This window comes from Sturnus vulgaris, chromosome 2 (assembly GCF_052056855.1).
Source record: "Sturnus vulgaris isolate bStuVul1 chromosome 2, bStuVul1.hap1, whole genome shotgun sequence".
Lineage (NCBI taxonomy): Eukaryota > Metazoa > Chordata > Aves > Passeriformes > Sturnidae > Sturnus > Sturnus vulgaris.
In genome coordinates this window covers 92,820,396-92,842,297 of record NC_142244.1, presented here as the reverse complement: position 1 = coordinate 92,842,297, position 21,902 = coordinate 92,820,396, and the positions used below count along the sequence as shown (strand labels likewise).

Genomic DNA, 21,902 nt, shown 5'->3' with positions numbered 1-21,902 from the left:
AGCCGTCATGAAACTAAATTTTGCCTTAACTGTGTTCAGTTCTTCTGCTGCTGCTGTCACATGCCAGAGGCTTTTGTTCCTAATTGAAAATGATAGCTCCCCGGGTGCTGGGGAGGCATGTGGCAGCCTTTTATTGCCGTGTGGATTATGTGCCCGCTATATTTCACACACTGCCTGGAGAAATGCGGCAGATTTTATTGATATGAGGGACCGTCCCTCATCGTGTTTTTTTCTGTCTCCCTTGCATTCCTGGTGCAGCTCATTTCCAATTTTATTAACATCTGGGATGTGGTAGGAAGGCTTCAGTACAAAAATTAACAGAGGCCTCAGGAAAAAAAATCCCCAGTGCTTGGATTACAGAGATGCACATAGGTATAATTCTGATATTTTGGTAAAATATAACTGAGTGAAAAAATTTCCCCTGAATTTGTTTGACCACAAAAGAAGTTAAAGAAATTTAATTTGTCCTCAGAAAGGTTAATTTAGTGTATGAAAACTAGGAGATTAATGGAAGTGCAAAAATGAATATAGTTTAGATACTAAGTCAGCTTTAGAACATAAGATAAGGCTAATGACAAAATAAATCACTTTATAACCATCTACCGAGAGTGGTTCATGACTAATGAGGTACTGGGTGGGTGTCCCTTTCTGAGCTGCAGCTCTGCCCCAGCAAGGGTAGAGCAGCAGCTCCCTTGTCCCACCATCACCCAGCGAGTTTGCATCCTTGCATGTCCCTAGGGCTGTGCTGAGCAGGGGGATGCAGTGCTGGGATCATCAGCCATGGGCTGCAGGGCTGTGACACCAGCCTGCACTGCTGCAGGACCAGCCTGCACTGCTGCCAGCCTCACCTGCAGTGAAATCAGCAGGACACTTCAGCAGAGGGATTCCAGAGTGCAGTTTCCTCTCTTCACTGCTGAAAAGAGCAGCACGATAAAAGCTTCTCTGCATCTGTGTGAAGCTGAAGGAGTTGGTGAGAAAATTGGCTGACCTGGGAGCTCCTTCTCAAGCTACAGCCATGCTGGCAGCGGCCCTTGCCCACACCCCACCCTACAGCCCAGAGAGGGCTTGGCTGCCCACATTTAGCAGTCTTAATTTTGGGCTGAGCCCCCCAGGGATCACGGGGTTCAGTAGCAGTGATGGCTGTGCCTGGGCTGGTGGGTGTTTGCAGGTTGGTGTCTGACCCAGCACTGCCCAAGGGTCTCAAACACTGACCTCACCTGACCTGACCTGCACCCTGCTGCTGCTGAGTTGGCACAGGGAGGGGATGGCAGGGAAGGGGCCATAATATTGATAGATGAGCCCCATCTCAGCATGCCTGGGGCTAGGCCAGAGTGCTGTGGGCTCCTTCATCCCTTCTGCTTGTGCTGATCCTCAGGAGTTGCCTGGCAGTGCAGAAGGGGTGGGAGATGCTGTCCCAGCAGCTGCTGGAGTATCCAGCCGTGTCTAAGGTGGCTTTGCTTCAGGCACTAGTTAGTATTGAGGCAGTGATGTGATTCTCCATACCCCTGGGACAACCTCCTGAGCTGCTGGCTCCCCTCCCAGCACAGTGTCTGACTCCCAGTATAGGGAATGTGGAGGCTGGAAGGTGCCTCGGGGCACTCACCAGCTCTCTGCTCTGTATAAATAACCAGACACTGCCAGACCCGATCCTCCCCACCCCAGTTACTCTCCCTGGCTTTCTTGTGCTCCCCTCTCTCAGCTAATGAGTATTTCTTTAGACAAAGCAAAGCAGTGCTTTTAACAAACTGTCTTGGGCGAAATCTAGTGTTAATTAATTTGGTATGAGTTTCCAGAGAAATTTACTGTCCTATGGTCAGGGTAAATGGATGGAGGTACAATAGGGCAACTGCTTTTCATATTAAGCCGTAGGAAATGCTCAAGAATGCATTTTACTGCCTTTAAATCTGAATGAGTGCTGCTCTATTTAATTAAGGGCTGTTCTGTGAAGACTGGAGAATTGAAGGAAGGAGGACTTCATTTTTTGCTTGTTTCCTTTTAAAGTACCTGTTTCAGAGTCCTCTGACATTAATAGAAAGATTGGGCATTGGATGATTCCTTAAATGGATCCTATTGCTGCATCTCCAAACTGGTGGGAGGTCATCAGAAGAAATTCAGAAACTGCCAGAATGGCCATGCCCTTCAGACAAGGGAGTCACAGCTCAGACCTCAGGGTGATTTTCCTCAACTTCCTGGTGCTGCTTTACAGCTGACATCTGAAACTCTTCCAATGCACCCTGTGCTCTAGTTGCAAACACAGGTAGCCCTGGACCAGCTTAGATGACATCAATCAAGATGGCATGCAGCTCAGCAAGAACGCTGGCTCTTTTCTGGCACTAAAGGAGTGATGGTGATATGCATAGAGATGTAAATGCATATATACATGTGTGTGGTTTATGTATATGTATTTATCACAGTAGTGAAGGCAAAGTCTGCCCCATATGCTCGGAGAATGTTCACAGAATGTGTTGAGTTGGAAGGGACCCATAAGGATCAAGTCCTACTCCAGGCCCTGCACAGAACACCCCAAGAGTCACACCTGGGTTCAACCTGTGGAGCAATAACCACCATCTGTCCCTCATCTCGGCCGCTCCCAAGAGCTGCAGATTGCCAGCCATGTCCTCAAAGCCTTTGGAAAATCACCTGCTGTGTTTTCTACCAGCTGTAAGTTAAACAGGTGTTCTAAAATCAGTCAAATTTGCAATACTGCCCATGGTCCTTCTTCTGTGGTTCAGTGAGTCCCTTTCAAGGGATGCCCTGGCTGGTCCCTAAAGGTCTCCATCACAGAGGCAGCGGGTGAAACCAAAATCCTGGCAACCCCCTCCTAAAAGGGGCTTCAATCATTACTCACTGATCTCCCTTTCTACAAATCCAGATTATCGTGGCCTTTCCTGTGGTATCCACTTACATTCAAATGTCCTTTTATTCATAGATTTGTGTGAGTTATTTGGCTGGCCTCCACCAAGTGATCTACAGGCCCAACAATTTATACACACACAACTTGTGTCACTTTCACAGATCTATTGCTTTTTTCCTGCCTTGCAGAGATTCACGCTCATTTTTCTGCATGAGATATATTTAAATGGGAAAATAAAAATGACACATTAATACTTTCCTTCCTTTGCCTCCCAGATGAGCAAAACTCTTGGAATAAACTCCAGCCTGCTTCTTAATTTATGGGGAAATGAAGAAGTCTAAATCAAGCTCCAAGAAGATTAGATTACAAACTTGGAGTGGGAAAACTTCAGGGAGACCGGTTCTGCAAGCTGCTGAAAGCTTTGGGTTATTGAACCCCCTGAGCTGCCATGGACACCTCTTCCCTCTCAGGACAAGACTAAAGAAAACTGTTTCCCTGTGGAAAATGCCACAGAATTTGGCATTTCCAAAATTATGGAAATTTCAGTGCATGATGCCAGCATGGGCACTGCTGCTGTGCCCTGGTAGCTCAGAGCATTGCACAGGAGTGCTGTGCTGGGAGCTCTGAAAGTTTTGAATTTTGCAATGACTTTTTTGTTTTGTTTTGGGTTCTTTTGTTTGTTTGTTTTTGTTTTTTGTTACAACCAACTGGCACAAAACCTGCTGCACATCCAGCATGGGACATCCTGGCTGAGAAGTAACCCCAGCACATGGTGGTGTCCTGGGAAGCAGCTGGTTGCATTTCACGTTTTCAGCTGTGTCCTGTAACCATTCCTGTGTAAGAGTATTGGAGATACCTGGGCAGTGCTGGCAGGTATAAACCTGGTAATCTAACAAGAGAAATAGGCCACAAGTGCAGCAAATGTTTTCCTGCCTCTTCGAGGCACAGCAGTGTGTTTCATCAGAGGAGAACAAGCTGGGAGCAATAGACATAACAGGATTAAAATGATGGCTGCTCTGTCATTTTCCACGCTAACCTGGATGCCTGAGAATTGCTGAAATATGGTTAAAATGCCTCCGTGATTCATCTTGTTTAAAAAAGCGATTTGTTAAAAGAAAATCCACACCAAATAACTGAATCTGCTCCATTAAAATAAAATGTAAACACTGGCCCCACGGTTTAAGCATCACACATTTGATAGCCTTTAGGAATTGAAAGGCAGTTCCCTCACCCCTCTGCATTATTATATAACCTCATCAGAAGATAAACAGCTTCCTTACCCCCAAACACTTTGCAATTTGCATTTAGATTGTTTGATGCCAATGTTCAGGATAAGATACTTCCTAGCTCTGTCAAACAAAACCTGATTGTCATTTAGCAGAGTGGCAGTCAATTTATGTTTCCATTAACGCAGATCCCAGACAATTATCTGGGGAGGGGAGAGGAAGAACCTTAACAAATTGCCCTCCTGTCTTCAAGGCTGATTTTCCAGTGGGCAGCTGTAGGGCAAATTTGACATACCCATGAGCAGGAGAAAGGGAATGCCTTTCTGCTATTGCTGGGGAGAAAGGTGTGGGGGCAGCTCCCAGACCCCTTGGCTGTGCAGCATCACACATGAGAGCCAAGTGCCTCATGAAGGCAGCAGTGATGTGGGGCAGGGTCACCACCCCTGGGCCAGGGAAGTGTCAGACTTTGACTCCCAGCCTGATTCAGTGGCAAAGCCAGGGGTCCCAGTGGGTTTCCTTGGGCATTTGTCCACTCAGCAGCTGGAGATGTGCTGTCAGACACTGCCCTGTCTCCAGAGTTCCCCTGGGCTGTGCCAGGGCCATGCTTGGGGACTCTGGCCCTTTAGCACTCATTGTGGTCCTCCTTGGCCAGCTGGGATGGCAGAGGGAATGCCCTCCTGGCAATGGGATTATCCCCCACTCCTGCCAGGGACACCCCACAGCTGCACCCCTGGGGCCAGCAAGGGGTTGCACACACTGACTGACTGACAGCAGCTCTACCAAGCCCCCGTGCAGATGCAGAACACGAATGTAATATGCTTTCCTGCTCTGACAGTAAGTTAAAGGCCCTTCTCGCTTCCCTCCTGTCTTAATGACTTAATATTTCCTCTGCCCCCTTACTTAGCTGTGCCCCCATCACTCCTGTGTTTCCCTCGAGGATTCCATGCATGACAGCAACCCCTTCACCAAAGGCAGCTCCCCCATTGCTCACCCTGTCGTCTGCTGGAGTGCAGCACTGATGGCATTGACCAACCCAAGGTTTCCCCAGGCAAGGCATTTCCCCCAGGGATGCTCAGCCTTAACTAAACCCAGTCGTGTCCTTTCCAGGGCCCTCTCTGGGAGGGGTGGGCAGGTAGCACCGGTGCAGCCCCACCCCCGGCAGCAGTCCTGGCTCATGGGCTTTTCTGCACACCCACACACGTGTGTGTCACACAGGAGGTCCCAAACTCATAATCCTGTGTGCAAGACCATTCCTGTTGCCTTTGCAAAAACACTGCATTGCATCTTAGCTGGTGCAAAATAGCCATTTGTGCTGGAAACAGCTTTCACTGACTCCCTGGTCAAGTCAGCAGGATGCTGGCTGTCTTTCCCTGGGGCTGCTGGAGTTTCCTTAGGGAGCAAAGAGACCCAAGTAGAGGTAGGCTCACCTGCAACTGAGCTGTACTGTAAACGTGGGGGACTCACACAGGCTGGCTGGCACACGCTGCAAAGGGATCACCTTGGCACAAGCTCTTCAGTGTTCTGGCCTGTGGCCCCTTTGTGGCACCGTGGCGCAGGTGGTGCTGCTTGGTGGCTGAGAAAAATCGAGTGGTTTTCTGAAAGGAGGGTAGACACCCATGTCTCAGTGGTTGGAAATACATCTGTGACCACTTGGAAAGTTATTTTTGCTACATGAAAGGCTGGGGCGCGAAGACAGGGCCTTCTCCAGACTGTAGCACCTCTTGGCTTTCCTTCCAGTACAGCTCATTTATTTGGTTTGGCACCAACTAACCAAGCCATGTAGCTGCCAGGTTCACCATGTATAAGGAGCTGCTGATGTCAGGAAGAGCTTTTGGCTGCAGGAAAACCCTGCAGATGTTGTCCAGGTGGTTCTGCTCTCCATGAGCATTTAGGAACAGTCAAACCGTGTAACAATTTAATGATGATTATTTTTCTTTCAAAACATGGCCTAAATTTCTATCAGGCATTGGAGCAGAAGCACAGAGCGACATGCAGTATGAAGGCTGGGTGAAGTGTGTGGTATGTGCTGGCAGCAGAGAACAGAGAAATGCCAGAGGAACAGGACCTGGCAAAGTGTGGAGGGGACTGGCACACCAGACCAGCTTGGAAGTAGCTGGCAGGCTTCTCTGTGCAGCGTTTTGCACTACACTCCTTGTCAGCCAGCCAGCAAGGCCTAGCAGAGGGAGAGGTGTTGCCTGCCCACATGTAAATTCTAGTGCTTCCCACATTGCAGAATTTTGACTCAGGATCCAGCTGGGGCAAAAAGAGATTCGTGTCACCTCCCATGCAGATGACTTGGTGAGTTAGCTGTGCCTTGCTCATCCCTGCCCTATGTGCTCCCTAACTGTGCAAAGAATCACCACCTGTGGGTGCCTCTTCCAGAGCTGTCTCCCAGCCAAATCAAGGCAAACACATCCAAACCTACTCACGGACTCATGTTTCCCCTCCAGATGCTCTGCATTGTGCTGCTGAATGGAAATCTCAGGCCTTGTCCAAAAACGGGCTTACACCCCCTCACCTGAGTTAAGGGGCATTCAGTTGCCCAGGGTACAACCTGCTCCTTCCCTCTCTTGCAGTTCCTTGGCTGTATGCTGCCAAGGAAGGACACAAGAGGACACATGGGCCCTGCTGACACCATGCCCAAGCCTACTCAGGGCAGGAGAAAAGTGGTTTTCCTTTGCCTACAAACCTGCTCAGCCCACCAGGTAACCTCAGAGCATCCTTGAAGTCCATTAACACTATTAGAGGCTGCTCTTTTCCTTGCCAATTTATTGCTTCCACATCCCCTCCTACCTCTCTGCCACAGCCTTACCCTTGCCACCTTGCTGCCTCTTCTTGGCCTGTACCCACTCTCTCTCTGTACCTACACATTTCTCCACAGGTAAGTTGTTAACCTCTCAAGATTTTGAAGAAATCCCAGATGTGCCAAAAGAAGAAGCAGAGATTCTGACTCCTGTTCAGGCATCTCTTACCCCTAACAGGTTTTTATTTATGTGGGAATTTCTACGGGGTTTGCAAGGGAGTCTTCCCTATTTTTTTTGCAAACCTCTGAGCCACTTACACTGCTTGTTCACCTTGTTGTCTGATAGAGAGAGAAACCTCAGTCAAGTTGCCTTAATACTTATTTTATTTAAAGAATCAGAAACACAGTCATTGTAGTTCATTTGTACTCATATCTGCCAACATTTCCTAAACCACGTTAACATTCATGTATAACAAAAACATTTTCGAGCTGTGCAAAGTTCAATGGAATTGTTCAATTACTTGAACCCATTTCTAGAAGAACAAACCTGGCATTTTACAAACTGAGGCCACCAGAAGGAATCTTTCCTTTTCCCCGCCCTGTTGCAGGAGATGGAGATGCCCCCTCCTCACTCTTTTCCTGGCATGACAGGTAAAAACCAGACCACAGTATGAGTCAAACCTCTCTCAGGACTTTCTGAATGGCACTGGGTCATGTTTTTGTATCACTGGGCTGTATTAAGTTCATCTTAATACTTGTGCTCCTGGCATGGAAGTTATTTGTCCAAGAAGATTACTCAGTAACCCAAACTGTGATAAGCAATAAAGAGGATCCAGAAACAGCTGCTGTCAAAATAGAACACCTCCTCCCCCTTCCCCCCATATTTTTCCTAGAAGAAGGTATGACTGGAAGGGTCGTTGACCATTCAAAAAGCCATCATCCTCCTTGCAAAATATGTTTTAAAGCACTGATTTAATGATATGACATCTGCATGTTTTCCTTGATCCTCTCACACACCAACTTTTGTCCTCTTAGAGTTAAGCATAAACTGGTAGAAATCTGGAACCATTTTAGACCTGGCGAAACAGAATAGGCAGTATGCAAGCTGCCATCCTGTTTCATTTTTCTGACTGTAGTAAATAGCCATGGAACAGAATTTTAAGAGCGTTTTAACCACTGTAAGTTGTCAGAAAAAAATCTCATCTCTGACAGATCTAACCCAGAATTTTTATTGGAATCAATAACACGAATTTTGGCATTGCTGACTGCCTAACTGTGCAGTTTACTGTTTGAGATGCAGTGACACCAGTTCTGACCTGGACCAAATAAATGCAACAGATATGGCTCTAATCTCAAGCAAGTCTTTCCAGAAGACATTTCTTCAGTGTCTTATTGGTTATAAAAAGGCAATTTCCTCTTAACAGTAACTAAATTTTTAGTGACTGACTCATTACAATCTGGAATATTAACAAATGCGGCAACATCAAGTATAAAAAGAAACACCCTGAAAGTGATGCCTCCCGGTTTGAAGGTGCTATACTTGGCCATGAACTGTGTTTCTGAAATCGGTTTGTTAACATGTGACAGCAAGAAGAACTCATTTTACAGAGAACAAAGTCACAGAGCTGAACTTAAACAGGAATGCTCACTTACATGGGTTTTGATATGTACTGGTACACACGGCTTGAATGAAAACTTACACCTTCACATATGAAATACCGGTAACGCAATGATGATGCTCACCCACCGGGCCTCTTTGTTTTAATAAGATCATCTCCAGGTTACAGTGCCTCCAACACGCTTTTAAACACCCACCACATGTGGGCTTTGGCAAACAGCCAGCTGCTGTCAGAGGCAAGATATGGATACAGCTATGAAAGGCCTTTCAACACAATTCACTCCTCAAGAGCCGATGTCTTTTTAAATACTCTCAACAACTGCATTATGACTTTTTTTCTCATTCTTTTTCATACAAATTACTGGCTAAACTCACCTTGCATTTATTGCACCTTTAAGTCCCTGGTAGATGGAAGCTTATATTGCCTGATACAGTTTGTATTGTAGCTTGACGACGTTAAGAAATCCAACAGTCTCCAGAACTGTACATTTCTACAGTAAGAAATCACATTTCTATAACACTAATTACTGCTGTCACAGATCAGCTCTCATCTCTGTCATGCAACGACAGAGGAAAACTCCATGGTCCCTGTGTGTGCTAGAACCTGCAGTGTTCTTCTTATTGCCATGAAAAAGTCAATTAAAACGACTCCTCTGGGAATGACTTCCAATTCTGGAGTCATTATCACTCTCCAGACAGAATGCTGTGCTTCAGCATGGGTCTTCAGCCACTCTAAATATGTAGAAGAGAGCAAGCATGTGTGTGCTCCACAGGCAGCCCCCCAGGTATATTTATCGGTGACCATGCAGCTTTTTCTCTTTTCCTCTATGATGCAAGAACAAGCAGTCTGATCTCAATCTTCAGGTATGTTTCTAATTTCATATGTTGAATGTAAATCTTGTTGCAGCCTCTCTGTTTAACCAAATCTTTAACAATTAAAAAAAATAGCACCAGATGTATGAAAAAGAGGAAATGTCTGATCTAGTAGGAATATATATAAAGTAGAGCAATTCTTACAGTAAAAAGGTACGTCGTACAAAAAAGCAATGGAAAGTGATACCGAAGGACAAAAATCCATGCTGCATATAATAGGGGCAGAAGACAGGCAAAAGGGATTCTGCTCAAATAACCACAGTTTAATGGTGGAGCCGTGCTTCTTCCAGGACCTCCCTGGCAGCAGTGCCAGGACACGGGGTGATGTGGCACTCTGAGTACTTAACACCAACACGCACCAACAAACCTGCGCAGCATATCTTTGAGGTATATAGAAAGCATGACATTAACATTTTGGACTCCTCATTCTTACTTGCACAATGATGCACTGATCTTTAGCTGGGGTTTTCTCCACCCTCCCCTCTTCTTCCCTTGGTAAAAACAAAATCCCAGTTTAAGAGCTTCCTAGCACACCTCCTTGAACTCTCAAATCTGTCTTGCATAGGCCAGTAATAAGAACACTGCAGCTCTGACAAATAAGTTACAGCAATATAACAGCTTTCCTCTTAATTTTTTTAAAGATATCTTCTCTATAATTTACACAAAAGGTTAACAGCCAGAGTTTAGTTACTACAGTCCAGATGGGCATCCTTTTAGTCTGTGATTCCAGGTGGAAGGCACTACTTCAACATACCACTGTATGCACCGCACACGGTCTCGGGAGCACAGCGGGGCACTGTGTCTCCAGAGCTGCAGACTGAAGGGCCTGGGGGAAGTCTTTGGAAATAAAAATGGCAGTGGTTATCAGTCTGGTTTCTCTTTGCTGTCTCTTGTGCTATGCAGTTTCCCCTGAAAGCTCCTCAGTTGAGATGGGCGGCGATTCGTCCTCAGAAGCTCTCGACAAAGCTCCCGGGGAAGAGGCCCGTCCTGCCGTTCCTCTGCAACGTCCCTTTGTACCAGCCGTCCTCCCGTTTCTTGTGCACAAACACAATGTCACCTTCCTTCAGTTCGATCTCTGCCTCGCTCTGCGGTGGGTATGGGACCACAACGCGGTACCTTTGGGAAAAAAATATGCAAAGACTTGGTTAATCTGCACTTAATGGGAGCAGCTAGGCACCAGTACCAGAGATCTTGGGTAAAAAAACTTTTGGAAATATCTATAAGTTACATTTTCAAACACTAGTTGTAGGCAATGCAGCTACATTTTCTACTAAAACTGAGTAAGATGGGAATTTCTGGCCGGCTTGGCTGGACAATTGACCAGGATGTACTCTGAAGCCAGTCCATGAAAGCAGGAATGTGTTGTCAAATGGATGGACCACTCATGGTGTCCCTGCTCCTAGCTGTGTGCTGAGCCTGTGCCAGGACTTGGCTGCTTTATCCTAGTGCTGCATCTCTGCTGTTACATCTTATTCAGCTCTGCATTTGCTCCAGCCAAAAATCATAACATCACAGAATGACAGAACAGTTTGGGCTGGAAGGGACCTTAAAGGTCATCTCGTTCAACCCCTCTGTCAGAAGCAGGGACATTTTCAATTCAAGCAGGTTGCTCAGAGCCCATGTGTCAACCACATAAATCCCGTCATCTATGTTATTGATGAAGATATTGAACAGCACTGGTCCCATTGTGGACCCCTGAGGGACACCACCTGTCACCAATGTCCATTGGGACATTGAGCCATTGACCACTACCCTCTGGATGTGACAGTCCAACCAATTTCTGATCCACCAAACAGTCCAACCATGAAATCATCCTCCTCCAGTTTAGAGAGAGATGTTGTGAGGGACCATGTCAAAGACCTTACAGAAGTCCAGACAAATGATACGCTCTCTTCCCTTGTCCACTGATGATGAAAAATGGGGATTGCAATGCACTGCCTGTGACACCAGTAGACGTTAGCTAAAGCAGTTCACATTTTTCTTCTTATAATGTTTCTTGAGAATGTACTTTGGGTCCCTCAAACCTGGAAGGGAAGCTAAAATGGAGAGGTATCAAGTGACTTTCAAAGCACTCTCCAAACCAACGGGGAGCCCCAGTCCTGAACCATTCACAGGGCTCTCTGGGAACTTAGTTTTCAAGTGTCACTTCATTTCAATGAAGTAATGATGTGTCTGAGCCTGATACAGCTATTCTGCACTCAGAGCTTATCAGCAGGCGTCCTTCTGAGAGCACAGACTGGGCCATTTTCTATCGATGCACTTGTGTGCAGAGGAGGGAATGTATTTCTACTGCACGGTTGTTTTTTTTTTTCCTTCAGCACTTCTGCAGTTATCTGGCATTTGGTTAACAGTCAATAACTGTCTTGCTAATTGCAAAGTAATGAATATAGTAAGATAGTTAAAAGTTGCCAATTCATTACCTCAAGCCCATCTCCTGAGAATTAATATATTCACAACTGCTGCCTGGCCACCAGTGCCTGAGTCCTGTTTGTTACAAGGTGAATATTTATTTAAGATAATATCCTGTCCCTGGGGACTTTAACATGCCCTGGAGGCTGTGGACCACACCCTGAAGCCATCCTCAGTGAAATACTACCAAAGCAAGGGGCTCTCCAGTGGCAGTCACTCATTTTCTTTGCAGGCTTTGCTCAGGTGCCTAGTGACTTCAGTTCTGAAACTAGGCACTCCACCTTGGCATAACACTGGAAATACCAGCTATGTCTGGACATCTCCATAGCCAAACAACCCATTACTTGGAAAAGGATTAAACTCCATTTGGAGCAAGGGTTCTGTTCTAATACCTGACTATGACTTTTTTATCTTGACAGAGCAATACAGTCGTGAAAAATATATGTGTTAAAGTGCCATCAAAAATTTGCCAATCCTCTCTGTACCTTAGTTAATAAATCTAGTTGTCACTTCCTTCCTCTGTGGAAAAGCAAATAACAGGGGTTGAAACGTGTGCAGGAAAATGGTCTATCAAGCTATCATCTGTGGAACTGCTACACTTATAATACGAAGCTTTGCCAATTACACTCATTATGCAAATGAATGCACACATTATTTCAAACACTCTGCTGCAGTGTTGATTAATTAAATTATCAGAGTGGAACAATTTCAGCTAAGATGATGCCAAATTTCAGATCTCACTACTCTCATGCACAATCACAGTACATTGGAGCTCTGCATCAGGAACTCAAGAGGCCCTGAGAAAGAAAAAAAGGTTGGACCTCAACATTAGTTGAGTGCTGTGGAGGCATTCACAGACCGTTCTGGCAAGTCAGGAAACAGAAACTCAGAAAAAGGTGGTGTCTTGGGCAGGGTCACTCTGAAGACCCAGCTGGGACTGCCAGCAACTCCTGTTATAGCAAAAGCACAGACACATCCTTTTAAAGCAAAACTACATCCTCAGAGTGATGAGCTACTAGTCCCTAAATGGTTCACATGAGGAGACAGGTGACCACACTCAACAGGAATGCACCCACTGTCATAAAAGAGGTTCTACATAGCATCTTCTTAGCAATTTAGAAAAATAAATCTCAGTCACTGCATTATGAAATGAGGCATTTTTTTCCCACTCGGGAAACCCTAAATGCTATGGTTTAAATTTAATTAGCTACAGTACCTCACAAGACAGTACCAAAGAGGTTTTTTATAGAATAACAAAATACTAGCTACGAAAGACCTTGCAAATCACTTAAGAACTCCTCTGTGAGAGATGGGAAAAGATGCGATGCCTTTTCCCACGAGAGGTTTGAAGCGGAGCCTGGGAGAGGCAGCCCGCTGGGGGCTGCAGGGGCAGCATCCCGGCACTGTCCCGGCACAGGGAGCTGTGCCGCCCCTCCGCACCTCCAGGTGGCACCTCAGCCTCGCTTATCCTCTGGAATGGAATTGCAAGGACAGCTATTACCCGTATTTTTTTGGCAGAAAAGGTCTCTTCTCCCAGACATCCTCCCTCACTCCCAAAAAGGCAGTCCAGGATGCTTCTATTTATATCTCCCCTTTTGTCCCCTTTTCGAGAAGATGCTATAAAACTGTAGGTTTTTCTATACCAAACTGTTGCTTGGCACTTCAGATGGATCTCAGTCTTCTCAATTTTGTCTGTGTCACATTCCACCTCTAAATTACCAATTTTCAAAAATGCTAATTAGCTGGGCAACAATTATAATGACAAGTATGGCAACCACCTTTGACCACTATTAACAATATTTGGTATTTTCTGTTGTAAATTGTGAAAATCTCTCTTATATAGTTACATTTCTGCCAAATGTTAATCATTTTGGCCCAAATTCTCTAAAGCAGTTGGCTGTATCAAGGTGAGGGTCCAACACACAGCCCAATGGCCTCATCACTTCCAAGAATGATATGAGGGGTTTTGCAGCCCAGCAGGACCCCTATGAGCACTTCCACAAACTGCTCTCAGGTCCTATATATGGGAGCAAAGACCTGTCCTGTGGTCCCATTGGTCTGTCAAGGATGGTGTTCCTTCAGAAAATCACCCACTCTCAGCCAGGTTAAAAACATTCAAACCACTGCAAAATGGCACATGTTTAGGCTTGTATGAGCACTGAAAGTAAAATCTCTGCTGATTCATGCTCCAAGCTGTCCTAGCTCTGTGGGACCTCAGAGACTGCATGTCTCTTCCTTTCTTATCACTGGGCCCCTCTTGTATTTTTCTCCTAGGGGACAGACTTGATGTTGGGACATGCCCACTGCTGGTTGCTGTGGCATCCTTGGATTGGGCACTTCGTCCCTGGAGGCTACTGTCCATGATGGGCAGAGGCCTGGGAAGGGTCCTTGGTGCACAAGATATAATACATGAGAAGAGGCTGCAAGTAGGATCAGCAAGGTCAGGGGATGGGGGAGCTGGAGAATGGGGTAAAATAAGGGATGAGGTGGAGGAAGAAGGAGGCTGATGGGAGAAAAACTGGGAGCAGAGGAAGAAACGTGACTGTGATGAAAACTGGAAGCCTGGATGGAAGGTGTGGGTATGGCTGCTGATGGGGGAAAGCTCTGCTGAGCTGAGTCTGGGAGAGCAAAAAGCCTTGGTAGGACGGAGCCTGGGGCAGGGACATGGCATCCCAAGAAGTAAGTGACTGAATCAGTAGAGGCTGGCAGTGGGGCTGAGGGTGGGATGGGCACTCTGGCAGCAGTTATCTCACTGAGCTGGGAATAGGTCTGTCCTCTGCAAAGACCTTGCAATCCCCCTGTCCCATCTTCATAGCATTTGTTTTCACAGCCAAAAGAAACACCTCTCCCACCCAGCCCTCCCTTTGATACTACTACTGAAATCTGGAAGGTGCAAATAAGACTCCTAACCTCAGATGTCACATGATGGAAGTTCTGGTTTTGTTTCTTTTAAAGAAGCAAAATGATTAAAAATATCATGTGTGTAGATACATAAAGATATCTACAACCTTAAAAGAACATGGGTGTTTTACACCCATGCATCTGAGATGAAGAAAAAGTCAAATAAAATTGTCCATGACTTTACTTTTGCTGCCTTGCAACATAATCTTTTATTATACGATTGCATGCTATTTTTCCTGTAGGATGCCTGTTTCATTTAGTGCACAAGATGGTGCTCTGGATGTGAGTAAAGGCTCTGACATGGGAGCCACCCCACCTTTTGCAGAGGTTGAAATATCTCTAGCAAGTGACCATGACGAAATGCACTGAGTAGTGCAGATGTGGGGAAAGTGGCTTCTCTGACTCCTTCAGCTGTAAAGCCTCGTGCCACACTTTCCACAGAGAGAGACTCATCTCATGCACATTGGCTGTGTAGGAGTCCTGTCTGGTCTAAATGACTCACACAGGCCCTCTGTCAGCGTGCAGGCAGGCACTGAACAGCATTGATCAGAACTGATCAGAAATAAATGGCTGAACTCAGCCATGGACACTAAAAAAACCCCAAAATATTCACTGAATGTACTCAGGACACTGATGGAACTAGAGCAACTTAAGAAAATGCGCAATGAGGCAAATTAGATCAGCAGGGTTGATCTCCAATCTGATCCCGTTTAGAATGCTTGAATTTGGATGCTTAATGCAAGTTCCCGTTTCTCAAAGTATCATGCACTAATGACAGGCTGCATGAGTCCAGTCCTGCGACTCCAACAGGTCTCTTAGGCATTAGAGATGCACAGTTGGTTTTGGAGGCAATGGATAATCAGTGCCAATGGAGAATCTAGCCCAGTTAATCACTGCTGTTGTTTACCAGTGGAACTCTATTTTTTCATCCTTTCACCGGCAAATTTCAGGGACCTGCAAGGCACCTTTGCACACTACAAGCCAAAACCTGCTTCTCCATAGTATGGTGACTGAATCAGCAGCCTTAGAAGTCTCAGCTGGGTCTTCTATCTTTCTGCTGGAAGTATCTCAGGATTCAATTTCTGAGGTGGTTGGTCCTCAGTCCTAAGGCAGGTATCCCTACTCAAAGAAGCACTTAACCATGTGAATACATGTCACTGTCCAGTCAGAAATTACTCCTTGGGTCATTTATCTAGTATCACTTTCCAGGAATGAAATGAACCCTTCTTCTGCTTTCCTTTTTGGCAAAGAAGACATATGAGCACAGCAAAATTGAAGTCAATGGACATTAAGCACATGCTTGAATGCTTCTTTGAATTGGGAGCTCAGTTTCTAATGTGGTAGTGATTTGTAGAAAGATACATGGAAACATAGAGGGATCTATTTTAAAGGTCAAACTTACTGCCCCCATCTTATTCTGCAGCACTGTTGTGGTTATAACTTGGTTGAAGGCTGCACAAAAACCATAGAAACACAGTACAGATATGCCAGTCGTGACAATAAGTCTGGCCACAGCTGCTTTATCACAATATAACACAGCAGAGTTAGTGCCAGTTACTATAAAAGAGTCAACAACGCGTGACATGTTTTACTCAGGTTCGCCTCTGGGAACAGTGCCAGGCAGCGAGGGGAACATGACTCAAGCACACACACACGCACACTCAACTCTCCTGTTTTGCTTAATGTACAGTCACATTTTCTTGAAGGGGGTGGCAAGGGAAGTACTTTGTTTTGGTGCTGCCAGGCACACAGCACACCCCTCCTGTGAGCCGACAGCGTTGGTGGGATGTGGGCAAGGCTCTGGCCCAGTGCCTGCCCCAGCACAGTGTGTCCCTGTACTGGTCCTGTTTCTCGCACCAGCAGAAACTGGATGGAGCAGTAGGTGGAAAAGAGTGTGTGGGGCACACACAGCCTGATCAATCAGTGCCACATCAAATGACAAGGATACCACCTGGGAAATTTCTCTGCTCTGCTGCTTGGATTGCTGGATGCTTTATGGCAGAAAGCATCTGAAGGAATGTGGTTTTATAAACTGGTAGTGGAAACTACACCCAGAAGGCAGAGATGAGCTCTGACTACCCCAGCAAACCAGACAAATATGAGGGCTAAATGACAAGAGAGCTAGGAGCAATTTCCTTCCTAATCCAGTCATCTATAGCCAGGCTTTGGAACATCAAGAAGAAGAAGAAAATTGTTTTCCTCTCTATGTACAAAAAACCAACCAATCAACCAACCAGCCAACCAAAAAAAGACAGTATAAACATTAACAGCACTGCCAATAGCGTGATACTTGCTTCACCTTTTTGTCTACCTGGGTGCAACTCCCAGAAGGGTCTGCACTGTCAGGCAGCAGAATAGGCAATTAATTCCTTAAACAGTGAGTGAGCTGCAAGCAATCAGAGCCCTTTAATGCACCTCTTGGTGCACTGGGTTTGATCAGTAACCTGGATGTGGCAAGTGCTGGAGCTGCAAGCCAACCTCTATAGGAAAAGTAGCGGTGCTCTGCTGCCTGCATGAGCCTCATTTTGAATGCCGTAAATATTAAGGAATGTGCTACTTCTTCCAACCTTTCAGTGCTCTGTTTCTGTGTGCACAGATGGGCGTTGGGAGACAGAAAGCCAAGTACAGCTAAGTGTACTGAAATGCTTTGCAGCTTTTAAAAATTTCTTCCAGCATCTGAATCTGTTTATCTAACCTTTTTTTCCCTCTCCTCCCTTTTCTTTCTCAGAGAATTGCTCCTACTGTGCAGATGAAATGCACCAAAATGCAAACAAGCAAAATATGGAGCTGAGTGACGTTGAATGCAAGTTGCTCCATTGCCAGATGTGAAAAGAACAAGTGGTTTGAAAACCGTAATTTGTTTTAAAAAAAATATAATTTGGTACTTCTGAGAAATTTGATGATTTAATGAGCACAGATGGATGTGGGATGAATTTCTAGCAGACAAGTGTTTAATGTATCTGCTCAGATTATTCCAGGACTAAGCATTATCCTTCCTAGTGCATGAAGGTAATTAATAATTCCCATTATGGACATGAAAAGACCCATATGATCAGTTAAGGAATGCAGATACACCAATGATATGGAATTTAATTCATAAATCAATTAAAGAATCTTGCCTGCTGTGTATAATTATGGTTACTTCAATTACAGCTTATTTTCAGATTTAAGACTCAGGAATCCAAATACGTAAAATCAAAGTTCCTTATCACCATATACTACAGCTGGAAGCATTTACTCAGTTTTAGCACTCTAAATCTATTTGCTCCTGATTCCAGCACAGCTAAGACAATGCAGGTAACCTTTGTCTCGCTGGTTCTATTCTGCCACTTAAAATAGTCATCAGTTAAATGTTTCCCTATCTGGACCACCCTGAGGTGGACTGAGAAATTTGTAAGGTATGGGACTAGTCCTGGCATATTAAATAATGTGTCTGAAGTTCTCTACAATAAAGCTTTGAGAGCAGCATATTAACATCCAGCTCTGGAGATGTCAGGGGCTGTACTCCCCAGCTTCTCTTCATGGTTACAGTTAACTAAAGGTGCAGCAGCCCACTGATTTAGTTACATTCGTGCTAAATCTGGTTTATATTGATTTAACTTTTCTTATAGCATTAATCTGAACTGATGTAGACCAAATTAAGTGTGCCTAAATAGGGATTGGTTTTTCACTCCTTTTACTAAATTACTTTTTCATGGATTTTAAGAGCAAGAGACTCCTGCAATAGTCTATTCTCACTGCCTTCATTACAATGCTGAAGCACTTGCCTGTATTTATTTCTGCTTCAAGTCTAACAGCTGCACCTGAACAAAAGCTGAACCTCTTTCAGAAAAAAAGCCAAATCTAGTGTAAAAATATTCCCACGTCTGTCCTGACTGCAGTCTCTTATATCTCTTACAGACTGTTACCATGCCATCCCTACAGTCTTTTACCAGGTATTCCAGAGCTCCCTGTGTCTCTCATTGCAAGTATGTCGTTTTAAATCTTCCATTTTTCTTATGATGCTTCTCTGAGTCCGCTTCACTTTGCGGCAGATTTGCCTCTTCTGAAATACACTGTTACTCCGTGTTCACCTGACCAGGAGCTGAATCAGCTCTGTACCAACACCTACCTCCAACTTCAGTCCTCATTCTGCAACAGCAAAGGTTTTATGCCGACAGTTCAGGTTCAGGATCCCACTCTTGTTGGGCTGCACTACATACATTAATAACCATTTTCTAGTGATTTCTGATGTAGAGTTAGATTTGATGCCAGTGAATCAATTTTCAATCCACTTAGTGTCTGCTGGGTTGGTTGTATACAGTTTACTCAGCAAGAGGTTTTATGGTAACAACCCAGATGCCTTAGAAAAGTTTAAGTATGTTATGGTGTCACTGTCACCTTCTCAACTGAATTCCAACCTGCATTCAGTAAAATGCTATATAAGAGATGGATGGTCCTGTATGTCCCTGTAATGTCCCATCATCTGCTTCATGATCTCAACAGGATTCAGGGTCGGGTGCCTTGCCCAGTCCATTCCCTTCAGCCTCTTTCATACACTCAGACAAAACTAGTTTCTTTCCAACTTCTGTGATTTCAATGTTATTTCAAAATTGTTTTAAATACCCATTTAAGGGTGTTCCTTGAGCAGCTTTTTGAAAATTCTTCAAGGCTTTCGTAGAAAACATATTTTCCTCAATCACCTTCTGAGTGAAAAGCATTTCAACAGCACTGTAGCTGTGTAATATCTATTTCCTTCTCAGTCCTCAAGCTGCAGTCTTGTAGAAAACATTTACCTGAAGCCAGTGTGACCCTGCACATGGAGACCTATCTCTTTTCCGCAACCCCCAGTTCTTTTCTGATCAATTATCTCTCTCTTCACCTGCTTTTGTATTTTGGAATTCCTATTCTTCTTTCTTCAGGTTTGCTAAGTCAGTTACTCTGAAGTACCAAGGTGGAGAGCAGGCTGCTGCAATGAACTCCAGAATCACAGAGGGTTACACCCCTGTCTAGAAATGAGCTACGTTTTTTGGTAACAGGTCACTGAAGATGGCTATATCTGTAAGTATTCTAAACAAGTGTAATTTGAAACATTCTTTGGTATTACAGAACAGGACATGTCCAGATGGGACATAATATGTCAAGTCCTTAAGTTAAAATACTTGAATCCCATTTAAAATGTGGCATTTGCCAACAGCATTTACACCATTTGGGCTGATGTCCTCCACATTTAGACCAGGGCTGTGGAGTGTCACGGACAGGCGCTCTTAAACACTTCTTTAAACCTCCACGGTGTAGCAAACAATTTTCAACGGACACATGCATGTAAGCCCTGTCTTCCTAAAAGACAGATGAGCTATGTACAGTCAATCCACAGAACACCAAAACGGCAACAACCCTTGAGGAAAGTTCAACTTTCATCCCTCCTCCACTTGCTCCCTGTGGATGCAGGCAGGGAACACAGGAGAAACACAACTTACCTTTCCCGGGGCAAAGGCTTGGGCTCTGGCCGAATAGCTGCCATGGAAGAGAGGGGTGGCCTGGCAGGTGAAGGGATGGAAAAATTCAAATCCAAGGAGCCTGTTTTCCTGTGCAGAGGCTCCAGCCCCATGGCTCCTTGCATTTCACTCTCGATAGGGCATGAGCCGGCTCTGCCGTGACTGGAGAGAGAGGACAGCTCAGGCCCCATTGCTCCTTGCAGAACTCCTTCAATGGCTGTCTGGGGGTCGTGTGTGGGGGACACAGATGGTGGGGAGCGTGACTTCTTTTTTGTTGATGCTCCTGCTAGAAGTTTCAACAGCCCACTCTTCTTCTCCTTCTGCAAAGGAACCAAACAAAACATGGGCAGTGAGCAGACATACCAACTCCCTTTGCTTTTGTTTTGGAAAACCTCAATGTGTGAGGCAGGAAATCTTTCCAAACTGCCACAGAGGTGGATCTAGGTAGAACTTGAACTTTTTATAATAAAGGTCCCATGAAAATCCCTCCCTATTGAAAAGGGCTTCAACTTATTCAGTAGAGTAAGGACCAAACATACTGCAAAGATTATCCCTATTTTCAAATCTATCCAGGCAGTGATCATGTGCCTTTTGAAAGAAAGAGTGCAGCTACACTGGTACAGCAAAGATACAAACTTCCCATGCAGAGAAGACAGCAAGCAGAGTGCTGCCCTCTCTCTTCAAGAAGAATCCTGTCCCTCAATAGAGATACATCCCACAAGTAAGAAATCAGAACCTATGGCTAAAAACCTCTGCAGGGAAGCACAATGGGCTGAGGAGAGATTTCAGATCCTAGCGCACTGCAAGAGAAGCATTCATCATTACTGCCTCTTTTACTACCTGATGCAGATTTACAGTAGGGAGAATGGAGGCAGAGAATCTGGTTTAACAGCTCTTTCCAGAACATGCTCCCCTTTACATCCTGAATCACATAGCAATAACTATTCGTGTCTCCCTCCCAGAAGTGGGTCACTTCCCCTCATGAGTTGAAGGTAAAGGTATCACCTTGATGTTTGAAGACAGACCACAGAATTCATAATTGGCAATTGCAGTGGCAGTGCATGGGAGGTTTCAAAATTCGACAAGGGTTTCTGACACAGAGAAATGAAAAGATGGTAACAGCTCCCTTTCAATTAATGGGAAAAAAAAGCATAGCCTGCGTTCCTGAGGAAACACATTTAACCTTTTGGATTTTATAACAGCGCGAGAAATCCTCAAGCACACACAAATACCAAATACTACGTCCTTCATCTTGAAAGCTTTTTGGCTAGATGTTTGTGTATAGAAACTGGCCATCCGCTGGTACATGCTGCACAACACTAGGTTAGAGGTGCAAACAGCAATGCTGTGCAGTAAATTTTTCCATTTTAAAAAAATAATACAAGAAGTTTTGCAAAGGTCTATTAGATTTCTTCCTCTTTTGTCAGAAGTGCAAGCCATTACCCAAACTATCTTCAGAGGCTCAGGGCTGTGAAGTTCAGCTCTATTTGATAATTTGTTCAATAATAGGATCCCACGGGATAAAATCAAACCCAGAAATGGGAAGACTTATGGAACAGAAACTCTCTCTATATACTCAAGTAGAAACACTAGTTGGAAATACAAACCAGTAATTTATTTAGTCTCTGTAGACAAAATGTCCCATACAAGGTTTAAAATTATGCTCTTTTATGTTCTGACTGCTGAAGTAATTTCTCAAGGCAGCTTTAAAGAACAGAAAGGCTACAATAAAATAAATACAATCTTTTAGAAGACGCTTGAATTTACTACAGTAAATGTACTTGGAGTATCTGGTATTTCT

At 44.8% G+C, this 21,902-nt stretch overlaps 1 protein-coding gene across 1 annotated transcript in view; it reads right to left on the bottom strand.

The window, feature by feature from the left end:
* Positions 1 to 7,189: 7,189 nt before the first annotated feature.
* Positions 7,190 to 21,902, bottom strand: part of SH3RF3 (SH3 domain containing ring finger 3) — a 244,115-nt gene continuing 229,402 nt past the window's right edge. The window contains exons 9-10 of the mRNA XM_014885074.2: positions 20,084 to 20,421; positions 7,190 to 10,430 (exon numbers count right to left, since the gene is read on the bottom strand). Coding sequence (XP_014740560.1) covers positions 10,262 to 10,430; positions 20,084 to 20,421 — 507 coding nt within the window. The 3' untranslated portion in view covers positions 7,190 to 10,261. The remainder of the gene's footprint in view (positions 10,431 to 20,083; positions 20,422 to 21,902) is intronic.